Source organism: Sinocyclocheilus anshuiensis, unplaced genomic scaffold (genome assembly GCF_001515605.1).
Source record: "Sinocyclocheilus anshuiensis isolate Anshui unplaced genomic scaffold, SAMN03320099.WGS_v1.1 scaffold363, whole genome shotgun sequence".
Lineage (NCBI taxonomy): Eukaryota > Metazoa > Chordata > Actinopteri > Cypriniformes > Cyprinidae > Sinocyclocheilus > Sinocyclocheilus anshuiensis.
Window position 1 is genome coordinate 194,183 of NW_015552568.1, and position 10,617 is coordinate 204,799.

The window sequence follows — 10,617 nt, forward strand, 5'->3', positions numbered from 1 at the left end:
TTGGATTTGAGACTTTAGTCTTTGCAACTTTACAGATCTTCTTTATGCACCAAGAGCTTGTAACACTCCAAAGAGAAAGGAAAAATTGAAATCACATCATATGACCTCTTTAATTTTCTGTTTTTCTTATATTAGTGTTATATTCCATTTCTACTGTGTCATTCCTATGTATGTCTGCACTATGTCTGTACATTCTTCTGCACTGGAAGCTCTTGTCGTCAAGTCAAAAGTCTAAACTATTTTTACACAATATTTTTAAAAATAGAACACCAGTCCACGTTATTCTAGTAAGAAATACATTATAATATAAAAATAAATAATTTTAATATTATAATAGAATAGAATAGCTTTTTATAATAGACACATTTTCTTATACAATTTTTTGGTTTTTAAGCCCAGTGTGTCTAGAAGAACTTTGTGTCTAGAATTTTGGGCTTCAGCCAATATAATTTATCATCTGTTTATATTGATAGATAATACATTTTGATCTATACATCTCTACTCAAATGTACACTACCAGTCAAAAGGTTTTGAAAAGTAAGATTTTTAATCTTTTTTAAAGAATTCTCTTCTGCTCACCAAGCCTGCATTTATTTGATCCAAAATACAGCAAAAGCAGTAATATTGTGAAATATTTTTTACTATTTAAAATAACTGCTTTCTATTTGAATATAATTTAAAATGTAATTTATTCCTGTGATCAAATCTAAATTTTCAGCATCATTACTTCAGTCTTCTGTGTCACATGATCCTTGAAGTCATTCTAATATGCTGATTTGCTGCTCAAGAAACTTATTATTATTACATTTTGTTCAGGATTCTTTGATGAATAGAAAGATCCAAAGATCAGCATTTATCTGAAATAAAAAGATTTTGTAACATTATATAATATACCAGGGGTCTCCAACCCTGCTCCTGCAGATTTCAGCTCCAACCTCTATCAAACACACCTGAAGCAGCTAATCAAGGAGTTCAGGGCTACTTGATAATTACAGACAGGTGTGTTGGAGCAGGGTTAGGACTGAAGTCTGCAGGATGGTAGCTCTCTAGGAGCAGGGTTGGAGATCCTTTTACTACACCATTCAAAAGCCTGGAGTCAGTTTTTTGGAAAATAAATGATAGAAATTAATACTTTTATTTGGCAAGGATGCATTAAATAGATCAAAAGTGATGATAAAGACATTTATAGTGTTACAAAAGATCTCTATTTCAGATAAATGCTGTTCTTCTGAACTTTCTATTCATCAAAGAAACCTGAAAAAAATTCTACTCCGCTGTTTTCAACATAATAATAATAAATGTTTTTTGAGCAGCAAAATAGAATATTAGAACGATTTCTGAAGGATCATGTGACTGGAGTAATGATGCTAAAAATTCAGCTTTGAAATCACAGGAATAAATTACATTTTAAAATATATTAAAATAGAAAGCAGTTATTTTAAATAGTAAAAATATTTCATAACATTACTGCGTTTGCTGTATTTTGGATCAAATAAATGCACGCTTGGTGAGCAGAAGAGAATTCTTTAAAAAAAAAACATTAATCTTTAGAGCTCAATCTTTTAGATGAATTTAATAATAAAGTAATAAAACATAGTGCCATGGATCTAAGTGTAATATAGTAGCTGACTGTATTTGCATACACAAACGTGAGCAGACCTGTTGAGAGGGAGTCACAGCCATGGTCAAAGAGCTCTCCAAGTGGTGTGCTGCTGTTGGTCCTTCGTGCCTGCTTCCCATCTATGGCATCCAATGATTGATAGATGAACAGACCCAAAGCACAGGCCAAGTATGCCCACGTTGGTGCCTGAAAAAGATAAAACAGGCTTAAATTTCGGTCCACTTTGATGCTTCGCACTGCACCAATGACTAACATGCAACTTCATACTTACTGCCACAAAGGTGGATATTAATGCGTTCTTTTATCTCTATAAGCCTTATTGTGGATACAAATGGTACGGGGAGAGAGAGAGGGTGTTGTATTGCAGACTTGAACAATGAAGATGCTTTCCATAACAGCAGGAATCATAAGACTGTTATAGCTGATAAACACAGGCTGTAACAGCTGACAGAACAAGCCGTGTCTGACAATACACAGTGTCTTATTGCACTGTTTAAACAGACCACAGCAATTATCTCCTCTGGAGAGCTCAGAATATACTAAATTATGGCCTTCATAGACTATATGCAAGGCAGGGTAAAAAAGAACAGCCAAGAATTTACTGCAATTGCAACTAAATAATTATAGTTACACTTAGACCGATATTAAAATCAGCAAAAAAGACCACATCCTACTGCATAAGTTATACGAAACTGATATTAAAGTTGACAAAAGATCATGTCCTAGTGGTCACTACTACAACTGAACTAAATCTAAACCTGATACAACAAAAAAGACCAATGTTCTAATGGTGGGCACTGTAAAAGCCGTTAAATATTAATAATCAAATAAAACTGATTTTAAATCATCAAAAAGTTCATGTTCTAATGGTGACCACTGTAATAGCTACTAAACAATCATAATTAGATTAAAAATTTATCTTAAATATGATTAATTAAAAGTAATCAACAACAACAAAAAAGTATGATACTCTAATAGATATTATATACTTAAAAGTTTACTAAACTGATATTAAAACCAACAAAAAACAATGACGATGACCACTGCAATAACTATTAACACTAAAACTAAAAACTAAACTGAAAAAAAAAACCCGATATTAAAATCAACAACAAAATGTTCTAACGGTGACCACTGCAACAGCTGTTAAATATTCATAATTAAAATATAACTGATTAAAATCAACAAAAAAGACCAGATAACTACTAGGGGTGTGCGATATTGACAAAAAAGTATATCTCGATATTTTATGGGATTTTATCGATAACGATAATTAGACACTACTGTAAAAGCTACTTAGTATTCTTTCTGAATACTGAACTGATATTAAAAGCAACAACCAAAAACGTCCTAATAGTGGTTACTGCAAAAGCTACTAAATATTCGATTAAAACTGATAATAAAATCAGCAAAAAGAAAATATCTTGATAATGACCACTGCAACCGCTGTTTAATTCTAAATATTCATAATTATATTAAAACCGATATTAAAATCAGCAAAAATTACCGAGACCTAATGTAACTGACCAGTGTAACGGCTGCTAAATAATAAGAACTACACTAAAACTGATATTAAAATAATGAATAATAATTAAAATAACTGCTAAATATTTTTCTCATCACATTTTGCATGGACATTATTTTGAATCTGCACTATACCACTGTTATTAGCAAGTGAAAACAAAATGAATTAGGGTTTGTAGCTGATCTGTTTAAACCAGTAATGGAATCTACTGAAGCAGTGGAAGTGCACAATACCTGTTCGGTGGCAGTAGGGCAGTAGTATACCAGTATCAGAGTACTGATAATATTAGTAGCGAGTCCCACTATGGTGATGAGGTTCGGCGCCATCCAGAGAGGCACTTTGCTCACCAGCCAGCACCAGAATCCCTGCATGAAGGGCTCCAGGAGGGACCGTCCCGCACTGCTGTACCGATGCTCCTCCAGCCTTTTGAGCTGCTGCCGGGACAGACGGGCTACAGGAAGCTCCATCAGCTTGGCCAGGAGACCGGGGCCCTCTTCCACACCTGGTGCGTTCAGGTCACGGGCCACAGAGAAATTGTTGTCTGAATCGGGCCGAGCCCGGACAGGTCTCTTGTGTGAGCTCATGCTTCTCTGCGTGGGCGTGGTGAGCGTTGAATCCACAATGAGATTATGGGATTAGATCTACGGGAGCAAATACAGTGGCATGCATAAATTATTTTTGAACAAATGGAAGAACTCTGACACTACTGAAAAACTGGAATTTATAATTAAAGTTTTTGTGGGGTGGTGTAATAGTTACTTAGTTAACTGCTATTTAGTAAATGATTTCTATACGCTACAGTCAAGCTACACTACAGTCTGGGACAATCAACAAGCTAAATGTATTTCTCAAGGACAACAGAGAATTTTAAAGATCAAATGGGACGAGGACTGTTTTCTCCCACTAAAACAAAATTAGCCGTATATTCTACTTGAATTAAATTATAATCAATAGTGCATATGCATATGTATATACATATACACTGATATAAAAGTGAATTCATTTAAATGTTAAAATTAAATTTTAAATTAAAATTACAGGCTATGAATATTTCATTATAATGTAGCAGATGTTCTACCAGCGCTTTTATACTTTAATAGACACCTCTTAAAACATTTTTACAGAATAAAATTATAAATATATGCATGTATAATTCTAAACTGATATAATACTTCATTTTAATTTAATATTTTTTCATTTTAAAATTATGAAATTATTCAAAATTATTGGAAGAATATTCAATTATAGTATAGCAGATGTTCTACTGGTGGTTTTATACTTTATTTGATACCTTTTAATATATTTTAATACAATTATAAGCAAATATATATATGATATAAATTTACATACTTCATATAAATTTATACTTTGATGCCTTTTAAAATACTTTGCTCTGTCTTCGACCTCAGCTTAAAGATTTCGCCAACTTTAATGAGTACTGTATATAGTTGATCTCACAGCTATAAAACAAAGAAAACATTATTTTTGTAATTTAATAGGGTCTTCAGTATCATTTTATATACATTTTATTTTAGGCATAACAAAATAACGACGTGACATTTATTTTTTACAACTATAATTATATATTAAACCCATTTTAGAGGAGGTGTGATTAATACAGTTCGGCTGTGATCAACAGTACCTTTGTTTACCCACCACCCTAAAACACACCTGACAGTACAGGAATAGGGCAGTTACAGGACAGAAAGATACGAGAACGATGCATTGGGATCTAATAAAACCAAGCCCTTAAACTATGACATTGATCTGCCGTATGTTTTATGAGGTACTCACCAGTTAACTCTATTTATAAGATTATTAACAGCCCATTAAATCTGGAGGATGACGTCAGCTTGATAACAATCTGAAGAGTGACGTCGTCAGCTTGATAGAGAGCTGTCAATTATTAGCAAGTGAAAACAAAATGAATTAGGGTTTGTAGCTGATCTGTTTAAACCAGTAATGGAATCTACTGAAGCAGTGGAAGTGCACAATACCTGTTCGGTGGCAGTAGGGCAGTAGTATACCAGTATCAGAGTACTGATAATATTAGTAGCGAGTCCCACTATGGTGATGAGGTTCGGCGCCATCCAGAGAGGCACTTTGCTCACCAGCCAGCACCAGAATCCCTGCATGAAGGGCTCCAGGAGGGACCGTCCCGCACTGCTGTACCGATGCTCCTCCAGCCTTTTGAGCTGCTGCCGGGACAGACGGGCTACAGGAAGCTCCATCAGCTTGGCCAGGAGACCGGGGCCCTCTTCCACACCTGGTGCGTTCAGGTCACGGGCCACAGAGAAATTGTTGTCTGAATCGGGCCGAGCCCGGACAGGTCTCTTGTGTGAGCTCATGCTTCTCTGCGTGGGCGTGGTGAGCGTTGAATCCACAATGAGATTATGGGATTAGATCTACGGGAGCAAATACAGTGGCATGCATAAATTATTTTTGAACAAATGGAAGAACTCTGACACTACTGAAAAACTGGAATTTATAATTAAAGTTTTTGTGGGGTGGTGTAATAGTTACTTAGTTGACTGCTATTTAGTAAATGATTTCTATACGCTACAGTCAAGCTACACTACAGTCTGGGACAATCAACAAGCTAAATGTATTTCTCAAGGACAACAGAGAATTTTAAAGATCAAATGGGACGAGGACTGTTTTCTCCCACTAAAACAAAATTAGCCGTATATTCTACTTGAATTAAATTATAATCAATAGTGCATATGCATATGTATATACATATACACTGATATAAAAGTGAATTCATTTAAATGTTAAAATTAAATTTTAAATTAAAATTACAGGCTATGTTTGAATTAAATTATAATCAATAGTGCATATGCATATGTATATACATATACACTGATATAAAAGTGAATTAATTTAAATGTTAAAATTAAATTTTAAATTAAAATTACAGGCTATGAATATTTCATTATAATGTAGCAGATGTTCTACCAGCGCTTTTATACTTTAATAGACACCTCTTAAAACATTTTTACAGAATAAAATTATAAATATATGCATGTATAATTCTAAACTGATATAATACTTCATTTTAATTTAATATTTTTTCATTTTAAAATTATGAAATTATTCAAAATTATTGGAAGAATATTCAATTATAGTATAGCAGATGTTCTACTGGTGGTTTTATACTTTATTTGATACCTTTTAATATATTTTAATACAATTATAAGCAAATATATATATGATATAAATTTACATACTTCATATAAATTTATACTTTGATGCCTTTTAAAATACTTTGCTCTGTCTTCGACCTCAGCTTAAAGATTTCGCCAACTTTAATGAGTACTGTATATAGTTGATCTCACAGCTATAAAACAAAGAAAACATTATTTTTGTAATTTAATAGGGTCTTCAGTATCATTTTATATACATTTTATTTTAGGCATAACAAAATAACGACGTGACATTTATTTTTTACAACTATAATTATATATTAAACCCATTTTAGAGGAGGTGTGATTAATACAGTTCGGCTGTGATCAACAGTACCTTTGTTTACCCACCACCCTAAAACACACCTGACAGTACAGGAATAGGGCAGTTACAGGACAGAAAGATACGAGAACGATGCATTGGGATCTAATAAAACCAAGCCCTTAAACTATGACATTGATCTGCCGTATGTTTTATGAGGTACTCACCAGTTAACTCTATTTATAAGATTATTAACAGCCCATTAAATCTGGAGGATGACGTCAGCTTGATAACAATCTGAAGAGTGACGTCGTCAGCTTGATAGAGAGCTGTCAAACGTGTCAGACAAGATGATAAATGTGATATACCTATACAATTTGAATTAAGCAGCGTGATTAATGAAGTTGGGTTGTGATCAATAGTAACGTTACCTGTTTACGTGGTGAAGATGTCTTTCTCCCCGCAGCATTACACTGGAGAAGCCCGTGTGATGCCAAAAGTTGAATTCTTAAATTAATTATAAATAAATTAAAAGAAATGCCGGGACGAAGAAACGTCCACGGCAACGGAGAACACGCTTAGGTGAAGGATGGTTAACCGACAGCAGGGTAAACGGCGTGGAAAAGATGCGGAGGCGCGAAAAGCGCTTCAACAACGCAACGACAACGCCTTCCGGAAGTAGGCATTTCAAAATAAAATCAAGCGATGAAATGTTTTTTTTTTTTTAATACATATATATATATAGTAATATATTTTTTTTGTTTGTTTGTTTTTTTTACATCAATCAGATGTGTTGATTTTTTCAAATCCAATTATTTAAATTTGGAATAATAATGAACAGTCGTTCATTACACCCCGGTGTCCTGGCCAAATTGCCTCCACTGGCGCTTGTCAATCATGGCCTCCCAATAATCCCCATCCACTTGATAGGCTCTCTCTCTCTCTCCTCTCCACCTGTAGCTGGTGTGTGGTGAGCGCACTGGGCGCCGTTGTCCTGTGGCTGCCGTCGCATCATTCAAGTGGATGCTGCACACTGGTGGTGGTTGAGGAGAGCCCCTCATATGATTATAAAGCGCTTTGGGTGTACAGCAATACACAGTAAAGCGCTATATAAATGCCTCATTCATTCATTAGTACTGCAATACAAAAACAGATGGCATGGTTTCTCATGAATTTTAGCAATGTGTACAAAATCTATAGATTGAAATTAAATTATTACTAATAGTAAAAATTGACGGTACGTCTAGAAGTTTTGTTTCGGGCTTTTACTTATGTTTATACTGCCGTAATTGTTATTTGTTTATTTATCCAACCCCCTTTTTTTCTTCATTAACGGGACAGAATTGTGAGTAAACTGCGCCCCCTACGACAATAACTTTGAAACTGCATCGACTCAAACCGGTATTAAAATCAGCATACGACTTCAGTGTAGTTGCTTGAATAAGTTCTACTTAAAAAAAATGTATATCTACGATATAAAATATCAAAGAGAAGTATTTTTACTTCAGGTATGAAGAGTCCCGTGTTATTTTAGTATCAATGAGATATTTATACTATATTTTTTTATGTTGAATTAGACATTTTCATATTTTTGTATATAGTATTGTTTTTGTCATTTGTATTAGGTTTTATGTCTATATAGTTTTTATTAATTTGTATTTAATTTTCAGTTTGTTATGTTGGTACATGTAGAAAAAGTTAACTGTAATGTCCTCGGAAGAGTCAGACTTACTTATTATTAAACTTTTATACTTTGTCTCAACCTCTTGGACAAAATCACTAAAATAAAACTCTCCTCTATTTTTACAAACATAGGAAATCACAATTTCAGTACTCTTAAAACAGGAATAAAAAAAAATTAAAGTCAGGAAACAGGATAAAAAGGCAGAATTTTGTTGAATCATTTATTTAGCAACCACTGAATTGAGAGGTGCCAACACCGAAAACCTCAGCAGCAGATAAGTGGTATTCTCTATTTGTTATGAGAATCTTGCTGAAAGTTATAACATTGTACAATTTTTAATAGGAGATGTGAGAATGTTGGGAAGTTTTAAAAGCAAAACACTAAGTTGGTGGACTGTTAACTTCCTTTCCACAAGGAAACATGATATGGCACGAAAGCATTTTACAGATGAACAGATGAGAGAGAGACGGCAAAGAGAGTATCATGTGGAAAAGTGACAGCGGTCATTGATAAACCAACAAAACTAACTGCTGACAATTCTCACATTCATTTACATAACCTCAAGATTTTCTCCCAGCGCATTTTATGCTTCTTCAAGAACTTCAACTTCATCTATTAAGCCTTCAAGAAGTGAAACAGAGTAAAATGCTGTAACAGCCAATCAACAGAAACATACACCGTGCCAAGTACGGTAAACGGACCCCCAAAAAACAAGGTTATTAAAGTGCAGATGAACCAAGTCAGTCATGCTAGGAACGGGCGTTCATGCATACAATTTAGAACAACTTCGAAAGAAGGATTTCAGTGGTACAACTAAAAAAAAACGTGAGTATCAACTGATACAAGTCTGTACCCTTAACCTACAATGAAAAAGTAAATAAATAAAATCGATTCTAATAAAAAAATTCTAAAGCTTTCCTCAGAATCATTCAGGGGTTTTAATGATCAGAAAAATCCCCTTATTTTATCCTCTGCTGATTTGTAAGAGAATTACCTAACGCTTTATTTCACATGTGAAAGTAGGAAAGGTTTCTTCAGAATACTATCAAGAAGCCTACAGGACTCTTGTGTTTGCCGTTTCTCTGTGAGATTGTTCCAGGCTACAGCGCACGGGGCCGCTTGGGGTTAATCTGCTTGCTGGCTTGTTCCTCCTCTTGGAGAGCAGAACGGAATGACCTCACTTTATCTGATAATACGAGCAGACACACGTCCATTAATAATCATTCCATCAGAGGAAAATTGAAAGGAAAGAACATTCTAGAGGATGCTTTACCTCTGAGCTCAATAAGAATCTCAATCTTCTGGTCGAGAATCTGCTCCAGCTGAGAAGAGTAGGAGTCCACGTCGTAGTCCACCTCCTCAGTCATCTCCAGGAGAACCTTCTCATCCTCAAGCCACCTGATAGACTCCTGTCAGCACATATAGTGTGAACATCATCATTAGCAATTCCCTTTTTCAGTTTTGGGACTGAACCGTATCTGAGTACAAACGAAAGTAAAGAGTTCAGAACAAAGAAGCACAACAAACCAAACGCTGGCGTCAACTGGACTAAAAAGCTCTAGTGTGAAAGGGACCTCAGAGGAATAAACACCTGAAACACAGCCCTGTGGTCTTCCAGAACCTGCTCCTCCATCTCCACCAGCTGAGACACCGCCTCGTGGAACGTGAAGAGCTGAGGGGAGACTTCCTCTTCCTGTCAATATTCAAACATAAGCTTTTATCCTACCTACATTAAAAAGTCTTAATGGTGTTTGGTCCACAATATCTTGAGTCAACAAATCGATTGTCTGCCTAATTTTCCTGTTTATGGTTTCAGCCTTATGCTTATAAATGATATGCAATATATAAAGCATGAATACACCGATAACAAAAAATAAAGCCTTTATAGGCACATACAGTTGAGGTCAAAAGTTTACATGCCCCTTTCAGAATCTGCAAAATGTTAATTATTTTACCAAAATAAGAGGGATCATACAAAATGCACGTTATTGTTTATTTAGTACTGTCCTGAATAAGATATTTCACATAAAAGATGTTTACATATAGTCCACAAGAGAAAATAATAGTTGAATTTATAAAAATGACCCCGGTCAAAAGTTTACAAGTTTACATGATTCTTAAACTCAATGATCCACAGCAGTTTTTTTTTGTGTTTTTTTTGTGATAGCTGTTCATGAGTCCCTTGTTTGTCCTGAACAGTTAAACTGCCTGCTGTTCTTCAGAAAAACCCTTCAGGTCACACAAATTCTTTGGTTTTCCAGCATTTTTGTGTATTTGAACCCTTTCCAACAATGACTGTATGATTTTGAGATCCATCTTTTCACACTGAGGACAACTGAG

At 34.7% G+C, this 10,617-nt stretch overlaps 2 protein-coding genes across 2 annotated transcripts in view; both read right to left on the reverse strand.

Moving 5' to 3' along the window:
• LOC107665002 (choline/ethanolaminephosphotransferase 1-like) overlaps window positions 1-5,017 on the reverse strand; it is a 10,804-nt gene extending 5,787 nt beyond the window's left edge. Inside the window, exons 1-3 of the mRNA XM_016455718.1 lie at window positions 4,941-5,017; window positions 3,380-3,787; window positions 1,660-1,807 (exon numbers count right to left, since the gene is read on the reverse strand). Of these exons, the coding sequence (XP_016311204.1) occupies window positions 1,660-1,807; window positions 3,380-3,730 (499 nt within the window). The 5' untranslated portion in view covers window positions 3,731-3,787; window positions 4,941-5,017. The remainder of the gene's footprint in view (window positions 1-1,659; window positions 1,808-3,379; window positions 3,788-4,940) is intronic.
• A 4,140-nt stretch (window positions 5,018-9,157) lies between these two features.
• LOC107664969 (kinesin-like protein KIF2A) overlaps window positions 9,158-10,617 on the reverse strand; it is a 15,479-nt gene continuing 14,019 nt past the window's right edge. Inside the window, exons 17-19 of the mRNA XM_016455675.1 lie at window positions 9,869-9,970; window positions 9,551-9,686; window positions 9,158-9,463 (exon numbers count right to left, since the gene is read on the reverse strand). Coding sequence (XP_016311161.1) covers window positions 9,378-9,463; window positions 9,551-9,686; window positions 9,869-9,970 — 324 coding nt within the window. The 3' untranslated portion in view covers window positions 9,158-9,377. The remainder of the gene's footprint in view (window positions 9,464-9,550; window positions 9,687-9,868; window positions 9,971-10,617) is intronic.